This window comes from Cupressus sempervirens, chromosome 6, assembly GCF_028749045.1.
Source record: "Cupressus sempervirens isolate cs-2001-9-10 chromosome 6, ASM2874904v1, whole genome shotgun sequence".
NCBI classification, from domain to species: domain Eukaryota; kingdom Viridiplantae; phylum Streptophyta; class Pinopsida; order Cupressales; family Cupressaceae; genus Cupressus; species Cupressus sempervirens.
The window spans coordinates 206,147,058-206,173,418 of record NC_143123.1 but is presented as its reverse complement, the minus strand read 5'-3'; the positions used below and the strand labels follow the sequence as shown (position 1 = coordinate 206,173,418).

Sequence of the window (26,361 nt, the reverse complement as noted above, 5' to 3'; positions counted from 1 at the left end):
GAGAAGGCTCCCACATCTCACCATTCCTCGGATCAAGTCAAAGTAAGAAAGAAGTTGAGAGATTTGTGAGGGGTGATACTAATAAACTAACACCAACTCAAAGGTTGATTGAAAGCGTACCAATTTGGTTCTAAGTCTTGTTTTAATCTATTCTATAAGAATAACCTCTACCACTGGGGCACAAAGACTTTCAGAAGTAGGGAATTCTAACTATTTTTCATGATTTGAGATGGTAATACAAGTTACAGTCAAAGCTCCTAGTCTATGTATCACCACAATCGCTCCCAGTCAAAGCTTTGGCTCTGATTGCTTCTTAACTCACTATGCTCTATTATTGAACACACAATATAACATGAATCAAAGATAATAGACACAAACTACAGTCGAAGCTTCTAATTTTCTCTATCACAATTGCTTCAAGTCAAAGCTTCAGGTCCAATTGCTTCTTTTATTCATTTTTCTCCCAAGTTCATACTACACAATCAAAGTTATGCTTGCACAAGTGGGCAAAGCTTTCTTGCATACAACAAAAGATGATATTTACAATGAGGGGGCACTCCTTTATATAGGCAAAGGAGTTGAAAAAAAAGAGGTGAAAGTGGGAGCAACTCAACCAACTTTGACCCAATCTAACTAACAAGAGAAATTATTGGATTACATGTCATAAGGACATGCAATCGAATTACATGTAATTACATGCATTTGAGTTACAATGACAAATCCATGAGAGATGAGTGCTAAAAGTATGGATTAGATACTTATGAAACACATATGATGGCTGGAATTGAACTGGAAAACATATGTATTTGGATGGAAAGGGCCAAAGTCAGGCTTGGAAAGATGGATTGCATGTGGGCAATGATGGACTTTTGTGGGTATGGCCAAGAATGCAAGTTGGGATGCATATGGATGTGTGCAAATGACGACTTTGGTGTTTAAAAGTGTGACCTTTTACCAAAATCGAGTTCTTTAGATGCAATCCAATGTAAAGTGATTTACATGCAATCATGACTTGACATAATCATGTAATTAGGTTCAAAGGATGAGATTACATGTAAGTGGGTTTGGAAAATAGGTTTATATGTAAATGCATATGAAGGATGGAATTACATGTAAATGTGGATGAAAGATAAGATTACATGTAATTGTGTGTGGGGAATAAGATGCATTGTGCTAGGGCATGTAATGATGGATGTGGAATGAAATGATGCACTTTCATGAAATGGTGGAAGGTGGAGCGAATTGAAACGTGCTCAAGTTCTTGGGAAAGAACTTGCAACTTCTTCCAAAAGAAGAAAAACAAGAAAACAAGCAAACAAACAACGAAAACAAGCACAAAGCAAACACGTACCTTTTGTTTTAGACTCAAACATTTCAACAAGCAAGTTTTTTCATGTGCAAATTCGAATTTGGAGTTTGGGGAAAATCCAAAAGTGTGAAAATGAGAGTTTTTATCATATTTAAAGGCAAAATGCACTTTTCATGGCATATCCAACATCAAGCTAAAATATGCATCAAAATAGCAAGATAAGCATCAAAAATGCATCAAATTTGGGTTCACCTTTCGCAAATGCATGAAATACATGCAAAACACATTCTCTAGGAGAGATTACATGTTTTAAAATACATGTCTTTTTCCTTTTTCATGCCAAATGCACTCTTGAGGAGTGTTTGCATGTTTTGAAATGTGCATTGGTCAAAAATGCACTCTTGGAGTGTTATTGCACATTTTGAAATTGTCATACAACTTGCCCATGTAAAATGCACTCTTAGAGTGTCATTACACATTTTAAAAATGTCATATGACTTGCCCATGCAAAACACACTCTTAGAGTGTCACTACACATTTTTAAAATGTGTCATATGCCCTCAAGGTGCAAAATGCACTCTTGGAGGAGCATTGCATATTTAAAAAATATGAAATTGATAAGCCATTTAGTGCAAAACGCACTCTAAATGGGTGATTGCATATTTTAAAAACTTGAATATGCATTGCTCACTCTAGAACACTCATTGCATATTTTAAGTTTGAAGGTATTTACATACCTTTAGTTCAAAAACACATTCTGTAGGAGCATTTGCATATTTTACATGCAAATGAGTTAAAAGACATGTAATGCACAACTTAAGTGATGAATTAAGCACATGTCTAATTGATTTTTGAGGAAATATCACTTAATTGGGTAATAAATAATATTATTTCGTGATCAAGGGGGAGTCATGATCATATCTCTCCCAAAGCCTGCACAAGCTTGTGCACCGTCTATACATGAAGAGTCTTTTCTACGTGAAGTAGATGACAATGTGGATTCATTCTCCACAGTTTTCACTCCTACTATTCCAGTCTTGGAAGTCAATATAATGGCTCTTCCTATTTCTTTTGTTGCTCCTCGCATTCCTGCAAATGAACAATATGAACATTTAGCAAATGTGTTGGAAGATTTTCCAACTCTTACAAGTGGTCAAGTTTCCCAACTTGATACGTCTTTGATAGGTTTTGAGCTTTTTATGACAGAATCTTCTTAGCATGTTCCTGTGTCCTCAATTGTGTAGGCTAAATCTTGTTCTATTACAACAAAAATACAATTTGGATCAATGCCAATAGTCTCCATTGTATCTACTTATGCGAATGAAGGTATCAACCTATCTGCATGGTTGAGCAAAATAACAACGAAGAGGAGAAAAGTGGTTGTTCCTCTAGACAATCTCCTTGTTAAGAAGACCAAATCCAAATCTTTGAAAGATAAGATTGTTTCAAGGATTTTGGTTGATTCAGATAAAACCAAGTTTGTTGAAGTTGTTGAGCCCTTGGTGGACAAACCTATTGAGAAACTTACTCATTCTTATTACAAGTTTACTAAAGTTGAAATCGGAAAGCAATCATGTTTGAGTTGTTTGCAAGATACTCAAGATGCATTGGCTAATGTATCATAAAGCAATCACAAGCTATGGGAAAAGAAAAATCAACTAAAACAGGAGGTCTCTCGCCTGAACGAGGTCATTCGGCAACAATCTTCTCAGAGTGTTGTTATTATGTTTCAAACTTTTAAGGAGAGAAAGTTGATTGAAGCCGCCAAGTCTTGGCTACAGGAAATCATTTCTGAAGGAGTTTGAACCATCACGAAGACATTTGCAGTTCTTAGGCACATCAAAGAGATGAATGAAATGGAACAAAAATTAATTTCTTCTTTAACTCAAGAAGCGAATAATTTGAAGGAAATCCTCGATGATTGGGATGAAATGGTAAGATTTGATTTGGATGCCTTGGTCTCATGTGGTGTTCTTCGGTCATGTGAAATGTTCTTCAGATTTCGAGGGCTCATTGGTTACAAAGAGGAAGCATTGAGGAAGTTGATCACAAAGTTGCAGGCGGCCTTTGGAGATTGTCAAGTAGTTGAAACAAGTGTTACTTGTGATTTGGAACAGATGGGATGCCATGTTATTGATGAATCTGGTAATCTCATTGCAGTAGAAAGAGTAAACTCAAAATATACAACTAGGATCAATGCTGATGTAGATTTTGAATACTTTGGTTCGCACACAATGAACAAGTTTGTCTTGTATAAATTCTCAACAAAACACTTGTTGGATACTATGGCAGCAAATTCCAAAATTGTACAATCAGTATATGCAAATGCAGTGAGAGTTGAAGCCATATCAAATACCATGGAAAATGCCGATCTTCCCATGGTGCGTGACATCATCATCAAATTCAAGGCACTAAGAAACAATCTTTGAGATTGTTGTTTTTGTTTTTATTTCATATTCATAGGTTTAAGAGGATGCATTACATGAAAAAGTGTAATTACATGTAATGTGAGTTACATGTATGTAAAAGCATGCAACGCTAGTTGCATGTAACCCTATATTTCCTCTTCTAGTTAGACTAGGTCAAAGTTGGTTGAGTTTCTCCCACTTTTTCCTCCACCTTTTTCTCAACTCCTGTGCCTATATAAAGGAGTGCCCCCTCATTGTAAAAATCATCTTTATCTTTATGGAAGAGAGCTCTAGAGAAATTGTGCCAGCAAAACTTTGTTTGTGTAAGCACTATTTTGAGAGAAAGTGAATACAAAGGAGCATTTGAGACTTAACTTTGATTAAGTGAGATTGTTACTTGCATGAGTTATAAGCTTTGTCTATAATTCATCTAAGTTATCTTTGATGAATGTTATCTTGTGTTTTGGGTAGTTGTATCCTGTGAATTGAATATAAAAGAGTCAAGAAGCAATTGGAGCCAAAGCTTTGACCAGGAGCAATTGTAGAAGTGTATAGCTAGAAGCTTTGTCTGTAGCTTGTACTTCTTTCTTAATTCACAAAATAGTTAAGTTATTTTTACTTTTAGGAGTCTTTGTGCCCTAATTGTAAAGTTTTTCCATATAGGACTTAGAGCCAAACTGGTATATTTTCAGCTAGCCTTTTGAGTTAATGAAGGTTTATTGGTATCACTGTTTCCATCTCTTGATAGAAGTGTAGTTAGATATTCACCCTGCCCATTACTTGCTCTACGAGTAAGTGGATTCTTTCTTGAAAGATGAGAAGAAAGGATATTAGTAACACCCATTTTACAAATCTCTCGACTTCTTGCTTACCTTGAGTTGATCCAAGGATCAATGAGAAGGGGGAGCCTTCCCTTTAAGGTAGGAGAGACTATCTCACACGTTGTGGTTGGTCATCCTATTTTGCGACTCGATTTTTACCCAAAACCGTCGGTTGCAAAATATCCACCCAACATGGACTACCCTTCTTTTGCATTCTTTCTAACCCCTTCCCATGCTTCTTCCTGCTATGGCACACCTCATCAACATCGGTCTCCATATCTTCATCCTCATCATAGTAATCATCATCATAGCCCACAACCTTCTTATCCTTCTTACCCAAAGAAACTTTCATTTTTTCCTTATTAGACACAAGAGCCTTGGGTGCAGACCCATTACCCTTCCCCTTATTTTTAGGAGCATAGTCCTCTAATTGCATGCCCTCACTATCTTCAGTTCCAGAGAAACCTTTGGGATTCCTTCCACTCCTCTTCATTATCTGCCCAACCCTTCACCTCAATAAATTTTCCTATAGAATGAACTTTAAAGTGCTTATGGATAAGCAACACTAAACTATCGTGGAGGGGAGGGTTGGTAAAAAAATTCTCCCTCATACCATTAATATTGGTATTCAATGAAGAATAAAGATAGAAGGGAATAGAAGTCTTGATACCATGCCTAAAATGATTCAGAATCACAAAGTGGTGTGAACAACCCCTACTAAATCTACCATCCAAAATAATATAATAGACAATACCATGCAGAACAAAATGCCAAAGCTTCTTGATACAGTTGGGCTGAAAATAAGATTTACCTTCAACCTTGATCAGGGCCTCACTCTCACTCGATTCCTTGGGAAACTCTTCAATGGTTGCATCTGAGAATTTATGATCCCTATAGAATTTTTTGCCCACAATTGTAATGCCAGTCACTTTGGAAATAAGTTCCTTAGTGATAGTAACATTTCGACCTCCCACATTCAACGTGTCTTCATTCCATTTTCTCAAAAACAGCTGAGTAACTTGTGGATCCCCACCATGGAGTCTTTCCATGAAAGTGGTCAAACCACCTCTCTCTAAGATCTCCCAGACCTTAGTGCACCATTTCCATTTCTCACAGTTTGAGGGTTCCCGCCTCCTTCGTTGTCCACCCATTTTCTTGTTTTGAACCTTACTCACCAAAAAGCTATAGAAAACAATACTCACACCAAAAACCATAAACTAATATATACAAATAAACACTTTGGCTCTCAAAAATGCCCAAAAAGAAGGTGAAATAAAGGAGAAATAATTACATAGCCCGTCCTTACTCCCCTTTTGGCATCTCGTAATCAACAATCCATCACTTCTATAGACCTCCATTTCATTACTAATTGCTCCTTCCTTCCCATTAATAATGTCATAATCAATGCTCGACATGACAACCTTGGGCAAATTAGTTTTACCCTACCATGTCATCTTTTGACCACACCTTATCGCCACATTGGCAATAGAATTCGCTACCATATTTGATTCCCTATATACATGTGTTATATAATACTTGTCCATAGACTTAAGGATATCAATAGTCTCCCTTATAATATTCTCAATAGTCCATGAAGGACTAGAGGAGCCATTAAGACAATTATATTCATAGAATCCCCCTCTAGCCAAAGCTTAGTAACCCCATTATCCTTAGCCAATTTGGTAATCTGAAGGGCGGCCATTGCCTTAACAAAGTGATTGGTCTAGATTCCCAAGGGAAGTGCCACCGTAGCCAGACAATGGCCAAAACGATTTCTTATCACTCCCCCACACTCAGCTAGCCCAAGGTTACCCTTGGCTGCCCCATTAAAATTAGCCTTGCAACAATATTCAAGAGGAAATGGCCATCTTCTCTCCAATCTTCTCTTGTTAGGAAGCTTCCCAAACTACATTTTTCAATAACCATCCTCACATTGAGATCACCACCCCCTTTTGCATTAAGATTCTCCACAATGGCATTTTTCATTTTAGAGTAGACTACCTTAGGAGGCAAAGCCTTGTCCCTAAGAATTTGGTTGTTCCATTCTTTCCAAATGTCCCAAAGAATATGTGGAAGAGAGAGAGACCACAAGAGTTTGAACTCCTTGGATGTATTAAAAGGAAAAGGCCATCGAGAGAAGCACTCCATGATATCAACTGGGAAAATCCAAGAAAGACTAAGCTTGCCTAAAAAAAGTGACCAAGCTTCTCTAGTAAAAGAGCAATGAATAAAGAGGTGATTCATAGATTCAGCCTCAAAACAACATAGAATGCACATATTGGGAATGTAGAATCCATGTTTACAAAAATTGTCTATAGTAAGAATTTTATTCTGAAGAAAATCCAAAAAAAATGTTCACTTTAGGGATGATTGCCAAAATCCAAGCCTTAGCCAACACGGACAATCCACTTGGTCACCCAAAATCACCTGATAAGATGAAGCCACAAATAAAGTACCAAAGGTTGTAGCTTCCCAAACCAATGAATCCTGTTTGTTATTTAACACAATAGAAGAAAGCAAAATCATCAGAGGTCGAAGAGCAGGAGATATCACCGAGATCAACCCAATCACCTCTATCCCAATAATTAGCAACTCTACTCCCATATTTTGTAACACACTGATCCTTCCAAACACTGGAAAGATCTATATTCTCCAAGACACCAGAAGTCAACCAATTGTCCTCCCAAAAAAGAATAGAAACACCATTGTTCGATTTCCATTTGACTTTCAAGGAAGCCAAGTGTCTAGCCTTGAGAAAACCATTCTAGATGAAAGAGCCCTTATGGATATCATTAGAGACCAAAAACTCCTGAAAAGCAAGGTTATTGAATAGATATTTAGAATTTAGAATTTAGAATTTTGTTTCATTCCCCATGACCTAGAAAAACTCTCCAAATCTGTTTAGCCAATAAAGCCTAGTTGAACAATCCGGTCTTTCTCAACCCCAAACCTCCCAATCTTTGAGGAAGGAAAACTTTGTCCCAAGATATAATGGGCATCCTTTTGTGTTCTTCAACATGTGACCATAAAGATATTTTCTGGATCCTCTCAATGGCCTCTGCAAATTTGGACGGGATCCAAAATAGACTAAGAGCATAAGTAGGAAGATTTTGGAGAGTCGACTTGAGAAGTTGGATCTTACCGGCTTGGCTAAGGATGACCCCTTCCCAACCAGCCAATTTCCTATTAAATTTATCAACAAGACCATCCCAAAAAGAATCTGGAGACTTTAGCCCAATGGGAAGGCCCAAATAAAAGGAAGTTAACTCAACAATTTCACAATCCAAGATGTCAGCAATCCTTCTTTGTCTCTCCCTAGGAGTATTGACAAAAAATGAGGAACTCTTACCCAATTAATAAGTTGATCGGCCACCAAGCTGTAATACTTTAGAGAGAATGGTAGCAAGAGGTTCCTTCATATTTCTCGCCTCCTTAATGGTAGCAAGTCCCCCAAGAATGGTATCATCAACAAATTTTTGATGAGAGAATGTATCGTCATCTAAGGACGGTCTAATGCCTTCCAGACTTCTTGGGTTTATGCTAGGCGAGATCAGTCTTTCCAAACATTCAACAGCAATAATAAAAGGAACAAGGGAGAGGGGTCTCCCTATCTTAATCCCCTGGAGGGTTGAAAAAAGCAGAGGCTGCACCTCTAACCACAACAACCAGAGAGGCCATGGTAACCAATTGAGAGATTAGCTTACAAGTTTTCCTATCAAATCCAAAAGCTGAAACAATCTTCAAAATAAACTCCCAACCCACTCTATCATAGGCTTTAGATAGGTCAAGCTTAAGAAGGAACACTTGCGTTTGAGCAGCATTAAGAGTGAATAACTTCATGCACCAAAATAATAGAAACAAGGATCTTCCTACCATAAGCAGAACCCGATTGTTGAGGAGAAATAATCATGGGAAGAATCTCCAGAATCCTCTGAGTGAGGACTTTAGAAATGATTTTATAGAACGAGTTGCAAAGGCTTATGGGACAAAATTTATCCATAGAATCAGCACAGTCACTTTGGGGATCAAGACCAAGAAAGTAGTGTTGATTTCCTTCAGAAGATTCTTCGAACCAAAGAATTCTTGGACAACTTTCACAACATCATTCTTGACAATGCTCTAGAAATGCTGAAAGAAAAACATGGGAAACCCATCCGGATCCGAAGCCTTGTTCCCTACAAAGGAGAAGAGAGCTTTCTTCACCTCATCCCCTAAAGGAATAGCACTAAGCCTCTTATTCTGAACATCCCCTATAATAGTGGGTGTGTGACTCAAGAGTCTATCTTGCTTGTCACAAGATAAAGTGGAGTCCACAAAAAGTAAATCCGCAAAAAAACTTTTGGCTTCCAAAGTAATACCGTCTTCCTCTCGGATAATCCTGTCATTATTGACTAGTTTGGAAATTCTATAGGCAGCCCAATGCTTGAGGGCGGTGAGGTGAAAGATCCTAGTATATCTATCACCTTCACACAACCATATTGACCTAGATCTCTACCTCCAAAAGACCTCCTCTTTAGCTATGATATCATGATAAGAAGATAACATGGCTTTTTCTTGTCATTCAATTTGAGTCATATCCCAAGAGTTGAATAGCTTCTTGAACCTAGCTAATTTCCATGAGAATCCCAACTTTCGACTCAAAAATGTTCCCAAATGCAACCTTATTCCTGATCTTGATTTTTACTTTAGCATTCCTAAGCTTTTTGGCAACCCTAAACATGGCAGTCCCATCAATATTGATAGACCAACATTCCTGAAATTTATCCCAAATGCTCGAATGACCAAGCCACATTTTTTAAAATCTAAAAGGATAGCTCCTTTTCCTGTCCAGGAAGTCCAAAACCAAAGAGATAGGAGAGTGATTTGACCCTATCTAGCCAGAGTCGAAAGAGAACAAGAAAAAAAGGAGAGTCAATCCACGGTAATCAAGGCTCTATCCAGTTTGACTTGAATACACTCCTCCCCTAGCCCTCTATTAGTCCAGGTGAAATCAGCCTCTAGAAGATCCACATCACTAAGAGCCAGGCCATTGATTAGATTCATAAGATCCATCCTACTATCTAAATCAATCTTTGACCCTCCTTTTTTAAATGACCCTTCAGGGGAGTATTGAAATCTCCCATAATAATCCATCTACCATTCAAAAATTTCCCCATAAGGTTTCTAATTCTATCCCAATAACTAGCCCTTCTCCTCGAATTAGGTACATACACATTCAAGATATTCCAACTATCACCATCTCTGGAGTTAGAAAACCTAACTATCATGATGTTATCACCTTCAAAAATCACCTCACCTTTCAGCTTATAAGAGTTCCATAAGACAGCCAGGCCACTCGAAGCACCTTCTGAGCTAGAGCCAGCGACAACAAAATTCTTGCAAAATTTGAAAGACTCCACTCTATCCTTGTTCATCTTAGTCTCCTGAATCAAAACAATATCAGGTTAATGATCTCTAATTATCAAGACATCATGTTTGTGTGGTCCATTCAGACCACATATGTTCCATGAAATGAGTTTCATTTCTTCTTTTGAGAGCAGGCCTCCTGGATGGTCAACTGAGTCCCATCTACTATATTCCTGCATGCTTCTTCCTCTCTAACCATACTTGCCCTTTTTCCTACAGGAGTATTCGGTCTAGCTCCAACATCTGCCTTGTTTCTGCTTCTAGTCGCAGCTGGGAAGGCAGGAGAAGGATATCTATTGTTCTTCTTTCTTGACTTCCTTTTGGAAACTGTTTCCCATTCCTCCTCATTAGACATATCCCCCCCCCCTCACATTGGACAAATAAGGGTTCCTTGTTCTTTACCAAGGGATTTTCATGGCGTCTCAAGTTGATGTCAGTATCTAGGGACTGCCACACAGACCCTCCCAGCACATTACATGGTCTTCTGTTACCTTTGCTGTTTTGTTTTTCATAAACAATCTCAATCAATTGAATGGTCATGATTGGCATTATGGTATCCTTCCACACTTCCAAAATGTCCCATTATATAGGGCTTCATGATTTTCAATTAGCATCCATATCTTTGAACATGCAACCAATGGTTCTTGCTGTTAAGGATCACAATAAATGCCAAGAAGTGTTCTTGGAGCTCATGCGGACCTTAGGTATGGCATAAACAGCAGGCTGATCGCCATTGGAGTGAAAGGATTTCTGGAGTGGGAGATAAGGTCTTTAAAAGTTTGCAAGCATACACATAGATGTCTCTAATCAACAGAAGGAATTCAGCGAACCAATACCCAAGTGTTATGGCTATTGTGGTTTTGTATGTGCTAAACAATGTGACGTATAAATTTAAATTATCTCCATCCACAAGATTACATCTAGTCATACCATGTTTTAATAAATTGATTGGAAAGAAAATACTAATTTAGACTTAAGATAGAACTGTATTGAAACCTGGAAAAAATTTCTAGACAAAGATTGAGCTGCAGAAGGACTGGAAATAGAAAGCACCGTCTGATGGAAGAACTCACCAAAGTAAGATGCTACATGGGAAGATGAAAGCTTCATGGCAAAGCATCAATGGCTGCTTTGCATTGAGGAGAATTTTTTTTTTATTCGTAGTCCACTGTGTGGGTCAGAATCATCAGATTACAGAGTGACCAAATTGTGGGGTAAATAATCTGACTTAGATTTAATAATTGTTATTCAACCTACTTGGGAATATGAATATCACTTTAACATATTTAGCTATAAATAAACTATAAAGGCAATGCTTTACTAATTGGCATCATATTTGCGAATTCTATTATCATTATATTGCTTTGAGACGTAGCCCCCTCACATTTTCTCTATTTTGGAGTTAATTTATCATGACTAATTTATTTCTCTTATTTTTTGTGCATCTGTTATTTCTGCTATTTATTTGAATATTAGTGCTAGAATTCTGTTCATACAGAAATTCGATTACAAATATAACAGATTGCACCAACTCAAAGTAAGACAAGTCTCTTTCATCATTCTTGCAAGAGCTCTCCAAATTAGAAAGCCTATATACTAATACAGTACAAAAGGCATACAAATAGCCATATTTTCGTACATACAAATGAAGAGATAGACATATATGTGAATGCACACATGCTCACAATTGCATATTTGACACACTCTTGCACATATCTGCATGCAGCCACACGTGCAGAAATCTAGACAGGTGTGGGAAGACACTCTTAGACATACGTGTGGGTAAACATGTGTACACACACACAGAGAAGCACACTTAAATATACACAAACTACCTGTACGTATCGGCTCACACATTCACATTGTTACACTCTTGAGCATCAGTGTACATACACATGTCATGCGCACATGCTTAAACATAACATACATATGAATAAGCATTGTCATATGTGCACACACACACACTCTTTTTGGGCACACCAAAGTTCTATTGAATTTTGAGCATGTGCTAACATTTAATTTTTGTCAGACATTTTCTTAATTGCCTATAATATATGATATAGACATAGTTCCTTTCAAACTCAAAAACATTTAGCTTTTTTTAAGGATTCTACCTAGTGTCCACATTGGTAATTTTTTTGTCCCAATGGTATACTTAAACAGGTCATAATAGCTGCCATGGAAAGGCCAGATATACTAGTACAAGTTGGATTGGAGTATAGGTACATGCCGCCTGTAGCTAAATTGATCAAGGAAGTCCAAAGTGGAGTGCTTGGACGAGTTTGGATGGTTGCAATCAGAGAGCATCGATTTCCTTTTCTTGTCAAGGTAACAACAATTGCCAAGTTCAAACGCCGAAATCTGCCTTATTTTAGCAGATTCAAGAAATTTTTAATCATGATTGTATGTAAATATATAGCATTTTGATAGCATTGAACATTAAATTGAATAGAGTTTAACAATCTTAGAAATAAATGTTGATTTAAGTTTTTTTCAAATATAATGAATATCTTAGCTGCTGTATTTTATCCTTTTTTATAGGTTCACAATTGGAACAGGTTCAATGTAAATACAGGAGGCACATTAGTAGAGAAGTGTTGTCACTTCTTCGACCTTATGAATTTGATTGTTGCAGCAAATCCTGTACGGGTGATGGCCTCTGGTTCACATGATGTTAATCATAAGGATGAAGAATATGATGGCAAGGTTCTCAATTTCTACCTTTAATTATCTGTTGAAATAAAAGTATCAAGTCGTTTTTTACAACTAAAGTTTACAGTAGAGGATGTTAACAGTCTTCATGGTTGGTGTTTTGAATCAATACGAGTGGCTACATTCAACGCTTAATTTAGATCTTCCTATGCTTTGTACCTTATGGATTTTTGAAGTTCTAGTTTTTTGGTATTTGTATGGTTTCTTGTGAGGGAGTGGTTCAGACTTGAAGAGGTCTATAAAATTAAATACAAACTGTTTTGCGTGGTTTCATTTACCATACTGTCAGACAAAAAAAAAAGATATCTGTGTCTGTTAATATTAGGGTACCGGTTCCTCATGTTGCAACTTTAAGCTAGGTAACTTTCACATTTGTTTGCTTAAGCTGGGTAGAAGGTTTTTAGCAAGTTATGACAGATCTCCAGAGAATGCTTTCTCGGATAAAATCAAATCCTTCCCCATGAATTCAATGGTAGAAACTTGACCCCAAGCTAGATGAAAGTGAAAATGCCATGCTGCATTTTATATAACTGTTAATTGGGTGTTAAGTCTTGATTGCATGCTTCTGAAGGTAAAATTCAGAAGACACCTTGCTTCTACATGTTGAAGTTGATTTCTTAAGCTTCGATATTTGTCAATCCTTTGAAGTTATAGCAAACAAAATAAGTATAAATATGTAATATAATCCAACTGGCTATAGTAAGTGTTGCCATTTTTTGTCTCCCGCCAAAAATTCAAATTTCAAATGCCCAACCTGTCCAACGGCTAGTTCCCAGAGTTAATATTATTTTAAATGCCCAGGAAATATCAAAAAATTATTAAAAAATCAAACCTTATGATATGTTTCTGCAGCCCGCAAGTTCCTCATCGTTGGATCAATCTGAATCGACGGATGGTGCTATGTCACCATTGAAAGTTGCACGTTGTTTTGCGTTGGTGACATAGCGCCCTTTTGCCGCATGTCAAGTGGGCCCTTCCTTTTCCTCATTACTTCTCCGGCGCCAGGTTTTGTTCCATCCACGGTGGGCGCCATGGCGCTATCAGAAAATCTCTGTTCCTCGCCGTTAGCGACATAGCGCCCAGACAGAAAGTGTTACTGCGGCAACATCAATTGTCCGGTGGGTCCCAAGTATGCCCTGTCGGATGTCAGCGAGGACTTGTCAGACAGGTTGACACGTGGCCAGTTCTCATTGGTTAGTACGCTGGTAGATCGAACCCATCTTGCGTGCCGTCAGATCTTGTTCAGATCAACTATGGGCGCTATCTCGCTATGGAAAGCTGCGAGAATTTTAACCATAGCGACATAACGCCTCGGCAACGCGTGGCACAATTGACGTCATGGGCCCACTTTCTCAGAAGGTATCAACAGGTGGCTTGTCTTCCGTGGCAGCTGTTAGGCAAGTCAGAGTACGAAGGCGGATCTTATTGGCCCATCCAATTGACCAGGTATGCAGTCTTGCACAGATTTTGATCACCGTCAGATCTTCAAGGATCGAGGGTTGGCGCTTCCTCGCATTATCAAGATGCGAGGAAATTAAATATTGCGGGGAAGCGGTTTGGCGACATGTGTCCCAGGCGATGTCACAGCGGATGTTCTCAGAGGTTCAGAAAGTACAAGTTATGTTCACTGTCCGGTGTAGGCAGATCAAGGGCTGGCGCTTTCCCGCATTATCAAGATGCGAGGAAATTTAAAAATGCGGGAAAGCGTGTAGCCACCATGTGTTTCTGCAGGACCAATTTCTCTGTGGGTCGCCGGTTGGACGCCAGGTTGTGCCAGGTGGTTGCCAAGTGGATTCATGGATTAGAAATTTTATGAAGGCAAGCGCAAATCTTCCACAATCATTGATCTCGTGGAGATCAACAATGGGCGCTATCTTGCTATGGAAAGCTGCGAGAATTTTAACCATAGCGGCATAGCACCCTTTCGCCACGTGGATCAGTGGGGCCGAGTGTTATAAAGCTGCAAGGATGGTACTAGTTCAGACCGAGTCAGATGCCAGGTGTGCTGAGTTGTTTCGTGGGCCCAGAAGTCTTAAAGGGCAAAGCACAGGAAACGGCAAGTCTTCACAATCATCAGATTAAGGAAGATCCACGGCGGGCGCTATCTCGCTATGGGAAATTGCTTGAAGGATACCCATAGCAACATAGCGCCTAGGTGACACGTGTCTTTGCGAGCCCGGCCAAGATTGACAGTTAGGGAGTGCTGACAGTTAATGTAACCGTTGCGGTCAGAATTTGCAAGGTTGGCGCGGTTAGTGATGAAAGACATGGTCAACTTGGGGAGACTTTGCAAGGTGGCGAAAAGATAAAAGGTTGTTGGTCCACGTGGCTCATCCCAGTGCCAAGATAGGTTGATTTGCTGACCTTGCTGATTCATGAGACAGAAACAGGGGAGATTAGGTTTTGCCGCGTGATTTGATCTCTGTAATCAATCCCAACCACCAGAAATGAATGTGAGACAAAGAAGAACACTCCACCCCTCCAATCCAATTCATCTACCTAGTCAAAGTGGCTTAATGGCGTCGTTTCTATCCTCTCAAGGCCCTGTTCCAACCAAGATCAAAAATCATTGCATTTGGATCCGAATCTAGATCGGGTTTTCCCATTATTGTTCCCTGCAGGACTTGATGGTGGTGGTTGCGAGATTGTTTTGGAGGGAAAATCTCAGTTATGCCTGAACTATAAAGGCAATTTTTGTAAATTTTGTAAAGGTCGATCATTCTCTGTTGTTCTCTGCTGTTGCTCTGCAATTCTAGTGTAACATTCCCTTTGCCTCTGAACTATATGATTTCTGCCTTATCTCCTTCAGCCATTGGTATAAAAGTGCAAGAATTCTTTGCCTCTTACTAGTGTTTTGTGGAAATCAGTAATCTACATGACTGTATCTCCTTGGCCTATGAATGATAATATAAGTGAATCTTTCTTTCCTTGTGTCATTCATCTTGGTCTTCTGATCTACATGTGATTATTAGATTAAAACAAGTCTGAATGTGTATATCCTTAGTTTCATTCTGGTTCAAAAGTGCATATATGGGCAGAGATTGGTCTGAACACTCTATTTTGGTGCATCACCTCTTTAGATTAGATTAGGTAGATTTGCTTCTCCAAGAGTAGTTAGGTGCATCCTGATAGTAATAGGAAGCCGGCCTTCTCCGGAGACTCAACCTCACAGTTCAAGTCCCATAGCTTGGAGGTTGTTTCCATGTTTCACTAGGTTGTCCTCATGCATAGGCTTTGGACAAGGGTGCAAACCTAAGTGACAACAGTAAGCTTTTGAAATCTCTCTGCAGACAGCACTGAGAAAATTCATAAGCCCCCCTAGTTTAAGCACATTGATTTGATCAATGCCTTGCAATCTCTCTCTTTTCTATCACTCTAGAAAATGATATTAAATGAAACAAACAAAAACAGTAGTTCATTCCCTTGTGTATCATTTATTAACAAATTTACCATATATAGGTTTGCATGTGTTATGTACTAGTAATAGTGAGGAAATTAGCTGCATCAAGTAGTGTAGCATTGCATTCTTATAGTTAAACCCATAGTTTGCAGACTCAGTCTTGGACAATACTCGGCAAGCCCAAAAATTTGAACTTAGAGGAAACTCAATGAAATCTGGGCAAAAAATTGGCAACATAGGACTAAAAGTTAAAATCTCGTAAAGTAACATATTTTTTTGTAAGATTCAATTACAAAATGTATTAAATAAAAAATTTACATCTTGAATGAGAAAATGTATGGTTTTACAGCAAAAACATCATGTGAAAAACACATTTTAACCAATATTTCACCTGCATCAACATTTTTACCCATATTTTTTTATGTCTATAAAAACACGAGTTAAACCTATGTGTACTCATCCAGCAAATAAAATAGAGAGTACTTGACAACTCAGGGAGTACTCAGAGAGTTTGCAAACTATGCTTATACCTAATGAGATGATAAGATATAAAACGAATTGTGATTTGAGTGCAAGGCAAAGTCTCTTTGATTCTCTTTTCACATATAAATCTTTTTGCAACCCAAAGTGTTGCCGGTATTCTGTTTTACTAGTCTTGTATTTTAAAGAAAACAAACTTGATGTTGAAATGTGAGTAGTCTCTAAAGGGATGATTTCTTATCCTCCTCAAATGTTATACATGATTGTCTTTCACATTAGCTTGACGTGTGTTATGTCAAGGATGAAGCTTTGATAGCTGATAATTTAATCTGGTAGCAATTCTGTGCCTCCATATGTGTTTGTGTTTCATCTTTATACCAGCTGGCTTGGCTTCTAGACTAACAGGCAATCTTTATTGCAACAATTGGAGATGCTTTTCACTGTGATGAACTTTGATATTATACCAAAAATGATCTTTACAGGCAGCGAGGAACCAAACAAACTATTGGATGGCAGGAAGATATAGTATGAGAGTTGATAAATTTGTGAAACAATGGACCTTAAAGACAAAATCAATGTATTTTAAAGGTTTTTGCATTGCTTCTTTTGCATATGACAGTAAAAGACAGGTTTTGCGAACAAAAGCAATTGGCTTGGCTATCCTTTGGAAGTGCAAAGTATTTTCAAAGGGAAGAAACTTCGGTTATCAAATTCTTTTTTATGCATAATTATGCTGAGAAGTGTAATAGGTGGATCGTGAGCATGTTCACAAAAATCTCTGAGAATTCACTTGACTTCAAAGACAATTCCCTAAAGTTTAAGATTCTTAAGACATGCACCACCCAACTTTTATGGAAGATCACCGATTCTAGGCCACACCATGCTTTTCTTAAATCCCTTTGACCACACAAATATTGTGTCTTATGTATCTTCTCAAAGTGATAGTTACAAAACAACCAAATATAGGCATAATAAATCATTTTTTTTTTGATTGGTAACATTATTATTTATTGAACCATTGGGATCACATCTGCGGGACCCCATCCCCTTAGTAGAACATTACATTTCTATTATCCATTGTGCAGACATGCCTATTTTTCACTCTAAACCACTCCAAACCCAATCCCAGACCATCACCAACAAAGCCAAATATCTCCTTATATCTCCCAAATAACTCCCTTATCTCTCCAATCTCCTTATATCTCCCAGCATCATCCTTATTGCTCCAAACTCCTAATACCTCTCTTGCCTCCCATCGTTGATGGCTAAGAGCAGTAGGATCAGTGGAATAGAGCAACAAGTGGCAGCACCTCCACAAATAAACACCATGGGTGGGCAGGCAGGGAGATCCACGATTCAACAGCATTGAGGAGGCATGCGGAAACTGCACACCAAACACATCACCGGCGGAGGAGAACACAGGCATCAACACCCTCGGATAACACATGAACGAGCAAGCAACCAAGAATCAACACTAAGACCTCATACTACCGAGGCTCATGATATTACCATCACGCTGCGGGGTCATCCTCCATAAAAAATCATTTATTAAGAAAATGATTTTTGACAAACCTGAACTCTTTAACAAAGGATAATAGGCAACCCTGCCATTTGGTTACCTTGGGGAAACCATCTGCAGTAATTCATATAATATTTTACCTCTTGTCTTTACTCAATATGAGATATGGAAGTCAGGTTACCACCAATAATGGCATATTCTTCCCACACTATCTTAGATTCCCTTCTTGAATTCAGCCACAAGATTAGAACCTATAAAGTAAATGCAAAAGATGAAACTGTTAGATGCCTTGAATCTCAGAGGTTCAATGCACCTGTTTTTTGAATCCCACTGGAACTGCTAACATGAGGTAACATGGAAAAGTAAGCATATGGAAAAAAGGATAAAAGTTAAAATACAACATGATATTGCACAAACAGAGTGCAATAGTTAGGAAGAAATTGTACCACAGAAAGTAAAAATACAGAAAGGAAAAGAAGAAAGAAGCTTGCTGTTAGAGGCCAAGGTACCAAACAACATGAGTGTTTCCTGCATTATGAGGATAGTAAAGCAGTAAACCAGAAAATGTGGGGTAAGGGAAGGCTTGCATAAAACATTAGATTGCAAATAACAGAAGAAAACACCAGAAGGAAGAACAATTATACACTAGGTTTTACATGCATATTGTTAATGTTTTGTACAATGAGTTGGGGCATGTAAATTCAAACCAGCAACACTGCTTTGTCAGAATGCTGTAAGGAGTTGCCAAGAAATTCTGAAACTCTTGTTGGAGCTTTGTGAAAAATGAAAGATCGAGGATTTGGAGTTATGGGGGATAAGAATTTGTTGTACCTTGATTATCTGAGTTGAAATGTAATTATTGGTTTATTGCAAGTAGTCCTTATGATGTTGATATAGACAAGCATATATGAATTTCAAACCAGACACACAAATAAAAATATTTCTCCTTTATTAACAAAACATACAATTGAAAGTTAAGATCATAATAGCATCAGTTGAAATGCATGACAAGTGCCTTTATACATCATTTATACTATCGTGTGAAGGACAATGGGAGTAGACTTTCTTCAATGATAAACATCTAAGATGGCTTAAAGTGTGTCTTATTCTTGCAGTAGATAATTTCATAACTTCCATGAGAAAATGTAACCATAATTTATAAATAATACCAAGGACAAACCACAATCCAACTATTTTCCGTTTTTCTTTCTTTGTTGGTAACATGGTAGTTTTAGAAGTTACCAAGCCAGAGGTGATGATCTATGCATGGAAAAAACATGATGGTGAGAACCAAAAGTCTTCATAATTACCTCCAATTGAGCTGTGATTTCTCACCACTGACTGAATTCATATTTCATAAGGCCCATTAAAATCTTTTGAATGATGATTGATGCTCTTGAAACCTTGAATACCAACTTAGCCTTCTGGAATCAACATCCTTGTTAATTTGTACCAGCTTGTTACCTGATAATTTAATCTTAACCCACTTGAAGATGACTGAATAAAAATAAGTTGAAAAACAACAAACTTTACTTACTCTGGTCTTCAACAGCCAGTTGTTCATATTTATTCACTTTTCTAGGCAAAGTGACATGCTTAAAATCAACCTTCAAAACAAGGTAGATAGGATTGCTTTGAGTGTTAGTTTTATAGCCAACAAGGCACCCATCCCCCTGACAATATTATTCAAGTTTCGTTCCAAGATGTGGAACATGATTTGAAACAGTTCCCACATGATTCCATATACTCTCAACATGCTCTGAGGCTGGATTCTCTCTAGAAACATTGCATAAAGTTGAACTTGAGAATTTTATATAACAGTCCTTTGGTGACATGCATAAGCCACAAGCTGATCATACCCCCCACCCAGTGGTGGGGGAGGCCTAAACAAGGCCTCTAGACCGAATTTTTCATGTTTTTGCCAAAAAAAATTATATCATACTTTTCTAAAAGTGCCTTGTAAAGTTTTTACCAAGTTTTTGTGCAGAGTCTAATCCAAAAAACTTCTTCCTGAGTCCGTGTTGAGTCTATGTCTGGTAACTGTGTTCCCATCAGAAGCACTTTACCTTTGTCCTGAGTTTGTGTTGAGTCTATGTCTGGTAACTGTGTTCCCATCAGAAGCACTTTACCTCTGTCTTATTTATCTTCATGTTTGCATTTGCAGCAATAAGAGTCATTCAAAATTTCAATCAATGGAGCATTCTTTAAGCTTTTTTATAAATCCAGATCTTAATCTTTGCGCATTCTTATTCTTGAGGAGAGCAATCCTGGCCTGTATCAATAGTAAAATATCTTTCTTTTGGCTATCAGGGCAATCATTTAAAATGTCCACTCTGAAAGTTGGTCGGCTTTTGCATATATTAAGTCCTTAATCTTTGCATCTCTTTGAGTTTTCTTGGACTTTGTTTTGGAGCTGTTAATATGAATTGAACATGACATTTTATGGGATTTATTGATATCGTCCCTAATACCCTATGTCTTGTCCAAACTAGGGATTGGGTTGTTGCAAATTATGTGTTCTTTAAATAAAAATTTCTCTATTCTGTGAAATATCAAATAATAAAATTTTGCAAGTTATCTGAATTTTCCCTGAAAGCCAATGCAAAAGAAGCTTTGTGTGTTTGATTATCTTGGTCCTTATTAACCTTTTCCTAAGGCCTACCGTGTGGGTTCTTTCATTTTCTTCCTTCATTGATACGAGATTCGAGATATAAGTGAATTTATTAAGTAGGCTTCCTTTAAATGTCACTGCCATTACAAATTTGTAAGGTAAATGTTCTGATTTATTGTTTGCTAATTATTAATCATGAATTGTGAACCAGGTCCCAGATATCCTTGACAATGCATATGTAATAGTGGAATATGATAATGGATCCCGTGCAATGCTTGACCTTTGTATGTTTGCTGAGGGCAGTAAAAATGAACAGGAGATTTCTGCAGTCGGTGACATTGGGAAGGTATTAATGCTTTTTGAATTCCTTTTGAAAAGTCGTATATAAGGATGATATGCAGATGTTTCATTTTACATGCAATTGTCTTGTCTTTTATGTGCAAATTGTTTTGGATAACAAATCAAGTATCTAAGTTTCAATTTGCAGGCTGAGGCATTTGTGCCAGAGAGTATTGTGCGTGTTGGTACACGGACTGGTGGACAAGCAGGAGTCCAAACTATGGAGGTCCATGACAACAGAGTGAAGTAAGCTCATCAATATATATAGCTTGATCAGATTTATAAAGTGTGCAGTTAATAGAATTGAATATAAAAAGAAATGATATAGGAATGCACCTTTCAAATTATCATACTCCGTTCTCAATTTGCACAAGCACTCCAAAACATCATTTTTTTATCATACAAACTTAGGGTTTAAATATTATGTCAAATAAAAACAAAATGAGAAATTAAATGGCGAAGAATACCAATTTGGTAACTGGTTCTGATCGAATTGCTTATGGCAATGGACCCTAATTTTTCACTGAACATTATTAACAAACATGATTGTGTTGGTGGGCTCATTTACTACATAGCTATTCATAGAAGACTTTTATCTGTATTCACTTATCATAGTATCTTTTGAGTTTTTTCAGGTACATGGGACTTCATCATGGTTCTAGTTATTTAGAACACCTTGAATTCCTAGCTTCTGTTAGGAGAAAAGGCAACAAAGCATCTACTCTCAGCTTGCAAGAAGGTCTGCTATCTGTAGCTGTTGGTGTGGCAGCTCAGCTTTCCATTGAAATTGGTCGGTTTGTCACAATAAAGGAAGTTCTTGAAGAAAAAGGCCATTGATATCTTCTGAAGACGTGCATCTTATATTACAGCACAGAACAAATAAATAAGAAAAACCTGTCCTTTCGAAACAACCCAATGTCAGCTTGTGTAATAAAAGCCAAGCATTTATTAACAAATACAAACTTCAGAAAAATAAGTGCAGAGGATAATACCAAAAGGCACTTCTCTGAAAGGTCACAATTCCTGATATTGGTGGGAGAACTTCCAGAAAAGTAGCATTGCATCAAAGGGAATTAATCACTTTCAACAGAATTGTATGCCACCATCAAAGAATCCTCTAGAAGAGACCCTCAACAAGAGAAAATTGAACTCAGCTCATAAACATCCCCAAAACACTATATATGAAGAGGCGCCACGATTACATTTATGATATTGAATGTCTTGCTTCATTATGGTTAAATATAAAAATTAATAATTTTAATTCCAGCAATTACACTTGGTAGAGCATTTTTTTCTTTTATTATTCCATTGAAATTGATAGTTCCAACTTCCAGTTATATTTGCAAGGAAAAAATTTCCTTAATGAAACAAACTAAGTTTTAGGATATCAAGAGAGGATGTTATCTTAAAAAAATTCTTTAGTAGTTGATAAGCTGTACAAATACATTTCTGTTGAATACGACAGGACATTAATTTTACACAGCAGCTGAAAGCTAGATCACATTGTCGGATGCAAAGCATGGAAGACAGTGTCATGAGAATAAATTAAATTGCTTTGGAGTGTTATTTAACTGAACACAACGAAATAAGTTTTGACTGAAGTTAATCCAATCTCCCAATCCATAAAAATTAAATAAGAAATACTATCTTTTGGTTGGGAAAAGAAACCATACAGTTTAGTTTGGTTTTTGTGCAAATACAACTTACTTAACTATTGGAAACTTATTCAATTTATCATATTGAACTTCAAGTTTTAAGAAGTACATAAATATAAGATTAACAATAACAAGGCAGTCAATTGATTTACAAAAGTATCAAACCAGGTTGAAATATAACAAAAAACATTTAAGCACAAGTAATAACCTCACAGAGTGGAAGTAGAGGATTATCACACCTTGAACCATGATATGGGAATGTTCATTAGGAAACATTGAGGCCTCACAACCATCGTACTGATCTTGCATGGCCAACAGGACGTCACTTCACCTTGATGGCAGAGTAATAACTCTGTTATCTGTGCCACTATGCCTCAACCTTAAAAAATTCCCATGTGAGATGCAAATCAATCTCCCTGCTGCATAAGAAGCAAAGCAAGAGAATAGTGATTTGAATCACATCATTGGAAGAAAACAAATTCATAGTATAAGAGGTGTTCCCCTTAATGATTAAGAAAATCATGTAAGTGCTATAATTCCAAAGCAACTTTACAATCTACTCTTGTACATAGTTGAGACAACATTCACTTTTTAAGTAAGAAGAAATTACAATCAACCTTATCATCAAAAAATAGCTATTATTACTTCCAAAGTTGAAAAAGAGAAAGAACTCTGAAGAAGGTTCAAAGTCTAGGGATTTAAGTAGGGTGGGGAGCTCTACTCCCGAGAGAACAATCCTCCAATCTAAAAGAAACTCAAACAAAACAGGGAAACATGGCGTGTATCTATAACTAAGCTTCTCGAGCCTTGGGACAAGTCCGGAAAATGTGTTTCAATGTCTCAAATCGTTGACAAGCTGAATACATAGGATATGCAATATCTAGGAGAACCAACTTTCTCTTAAGGGCAACCCTCCATAAAATAAACATCAAAGAAAATGAGCAATTTTGGTATCTACTATTGCTTGCTAAATAATCTCAAGTCTAAACAACCAAGTTCAGGGAGAGGAATGAAGACCCCAACATTGATTCAACTTATAAAGAGTCAGGAAGAAAGGAATGGGAACTATTCAGAGAAAAGTCAACGGACAATTCTTGATAGCGGTATTGTTGAAGTTCAAACTCACACTCAAGTCCATACTTGCGCTCACATAAACATCATGAACGGAAAGCCCAGAAATGCAGGATGTGTTTTGTATGAAAACCTAAGAGATTCTACAAGCCAATTCTGTGTGAGATTTTTCATAAGCTCTTTCAGACCATTAAACAAGGAAAAGGGACATAAAAAACCTTCTGCAATGGAGGAATTAAAGCTATTCTGAAAGAATAGTTGAAGATTATTCATTGTGCAGGTTTAATGTTCGTTATTTACAATTTTTTGCACAACAATAATTGCAAGGAACTATAATTTAAGCATCTGCAGAACAAGAAGAAGGCTACCAAATGAATAAGGAAAAGATGGACAAACATAATCACAAATTCATATAGTAATCATGTGGCAAACCACTGTTACACTTTTGTATAACAGTGATATAAGCCTAAGCAGATGAAGGCTATAATGATTAACAACTGTTTGAAAAAATACTAAGTCTGTAGAGCTCTCATAACATGAGTATACCTAGTGCATTCTAACAATTCAGCATAAAGCTCTTATTTATATGAAAAAAGATACAAGACTACTATGTGGAAAGAGAGGATTGTTCAGCATTTTTGTCTGCTGTTTTATAATTTTTCCTTGAGCTGATTTGAAATAAGTGATCTCCTAAAAATTGCTTGGAAATTGACGACCATGATGTTGAAGTTTGGCGTGATATACCTTGTTGTTCATTTGATTTTTGAAACTTTGGATGTTGGGCTTGCTTAGAACTTGGACCAACAACACATCGGTATCTTCCCACAAGGGTGGCTTGGAATGTAGTTGCCGCTAAACCCAAAATTTTCCATGGAAGATCAACTGGTGCATAGTGCATACAGCTGCTGAAAGTTCCATGTTTTGTACTTCTCCCACTACTGGCACAACAAATTATACAGTTAGCCTTGCATCGATTTGGAGACGCGCAAACCATTGTTGTGTCGTATGAGAATGTTGCTCATCTTCCTTTTCATTAGCTCATAGACTCTATGGGGAATGACAGGGATCCCGCGAAAATGCCAACGTGCACTGCTTCAAGTAAATGGATGAATTTGTCGAACTGTCAACATTTTGGAAATACGTGAATCCGTGATCTTTGCAAAGATTGAATTGCTCGGAAAGTGCTTTTAATCTACACCTTTATCATGTGGAACTAAACAACAGAGAGGTTCGCCAATGTTGTGTGCGCACGTTGGCCGATGGAAAATCAATGTTTATTGTTCGATGGACAACATTCCAGGGCCATGAAGTCCGTCAAGGCCACGGGGCCAGCAGAATGCATCGACCCCATGGTTTTATCAGCATGTTTTTCTTTTCCAAGATGTCCAAAATATCTCGAAAGAAAAAAATAAAAAAATAAAAAATAAAAAATAAAAGAGAAAAAAAGTGTGATTAATGGTGTTGGAAAAAAAACACCCATGCTTGTGGAGTCAATGTGGCATTACATGATTCGTTGCTATTATAATTAAGGAATACATTTCATTCAATTATGGGTGATCATTAATAACAATAATAATATAAGTCACAATTATTGGTGCATATTGTCATAAATATTACACACCAAATTAACAAGCATAGGTTTTAAATCAATAACTTCTATCACACTTATTAGAATACCATTTCCACTATGATGCAGACTATGATTTTGCAAAGGGAAACAATTTCAAGTGTGTTGGTATCTATTTCAAACAATGAATCTTCAAAAAGCTCAAAACTATTGTGTACCAAAAAAAAAAAACTCCAAAGAAAAAGTGTTAAATGGGAACTATCTGATTATAAGATTAAGTGATAAAAAAGTATTTTTTCTTGTGAGAACAAGTAACATTATTGAAGCCACTAAGAATATTGAAACATAAACTTTATTTGAAAAAGATGTTGCAGCTATATGAGAAGAGCACACTAAAATCTCCTTCACAAAGGAAAAGTTGATTGCCTTAATTCAAGTATAAATAGTGAATTTACTATAGTTTTGGTGGCCTATAATTGATTTCTTATCTGCGATAATGAACATGTAAAGATGGCAATATCTTGGGCATAGAGAAAAAGAAAAAGAAAGAAAAAAAAAAAGTTTCAGATATGGTGTAAAGCACCATAAAACACACAATTTTTTCATGAAGCCAGGAGTAAGCATTATTGTAGCTTAGTTAAACAACTTTAAATACTTTTAAGTTGAATAAACACTATCAATACCTATTATTTAATGAGATCTTGGACAACTCATTTAAATTGTATTAACACATTAACAATTTCATTACACTTCAATCAACAATGACAACATAATACATGAATTTCTTATTATAATGATCATAAGTAATTGCCACTTCTTTTCCTATCACAAAATAATAACTTAATCATTGCTTTCATAAATTTAACTACATCTAATTTATATTTGATAACAATGGAAAATTCAATTACTATAATGTAGCTAGAGTTTGCAACCAATTAAGGTCAAATACAAAGTCTATATGAGATTTCACTTTAAAATCACTAGTATTCTCATCTTAGGATCCCACTTGTGCTAACAATAGATTCTAAAAGGAACTTGGTTAAATATAGATGATGCCCCTTGA

General features: G+C 37.0%; 2 protein-coding genes across 8 annotated transcripts in view; one reads left to right on the top strand and one right to left on the bottom strand.

Moving 5' to 3' along the window:
* The window catches only part of LOC149551958 (Oxidoreductase family protein), a 29,664-nt gene extending 7,389 nt beyond the window's left edge, over positions 1-22,275 (top strand). Inside the window, exons 3-7 of the mRNA XM_089787453.1 lie at positions 12,108-12,272; positions 12,486-12,650; positions 20,878-21,012; positions 21,154-21,251; positions 21,641-22,275. Of these exons, the coding sequence (XP_089643579.1) occupies positions 12,108-12,272; positions 12,486-12,650; positions 20,878-21,012; positions 21,154-21,251; positions 21,641-21,842 (765 nt within the window). The 3' untranslated portion in view covers positions 21,843-22,275. The remainder of the gene's footprint in view (positions 1-12,107; positions 12,273-12,485; positions 12,651-20,877; positions 21,013-21,153; positions 21,252-21,640) is intronic.
* The window catches only part of LOC149551957 (uncharacterized), a 48,569-nt gene extending 23,398 nt beyond the window's left edge, over positions 1-25,171 (bottom strand). For 4 of the 7 annotated variants that reach the window (XR_016352839.1, XR_016352836.1, XR_016352838.1 and 1 more), the window contains exons 1-2: positions 24,476-25,171; positions 22,900-23,079 (exon numbers count right to left, since the gene is read on the bottom strand). Coding sequence is in view for 1 of the 7 variants with exons in the window: in XM_089787454.1 (XP_089643580.1) it covers positions 22,988-23,079; positions 24,476-24,725 (342 nt within the window). In the remaining 6 variants the exon portion in view is untranslated. Of the gene's footprint in view, positions 1-17,499; positions 18,307-22,708; positions 23,080-24,475 lie in introns of those variants that run through there. The other 3 variants (XR_016352840.1, XR_016352841.1, XM_089787454.1) reach the window with 3 other exon arrangements.
* Between the last annotated feature and the right edge of the window lie 1,190 nt (positions 25,172-26,361).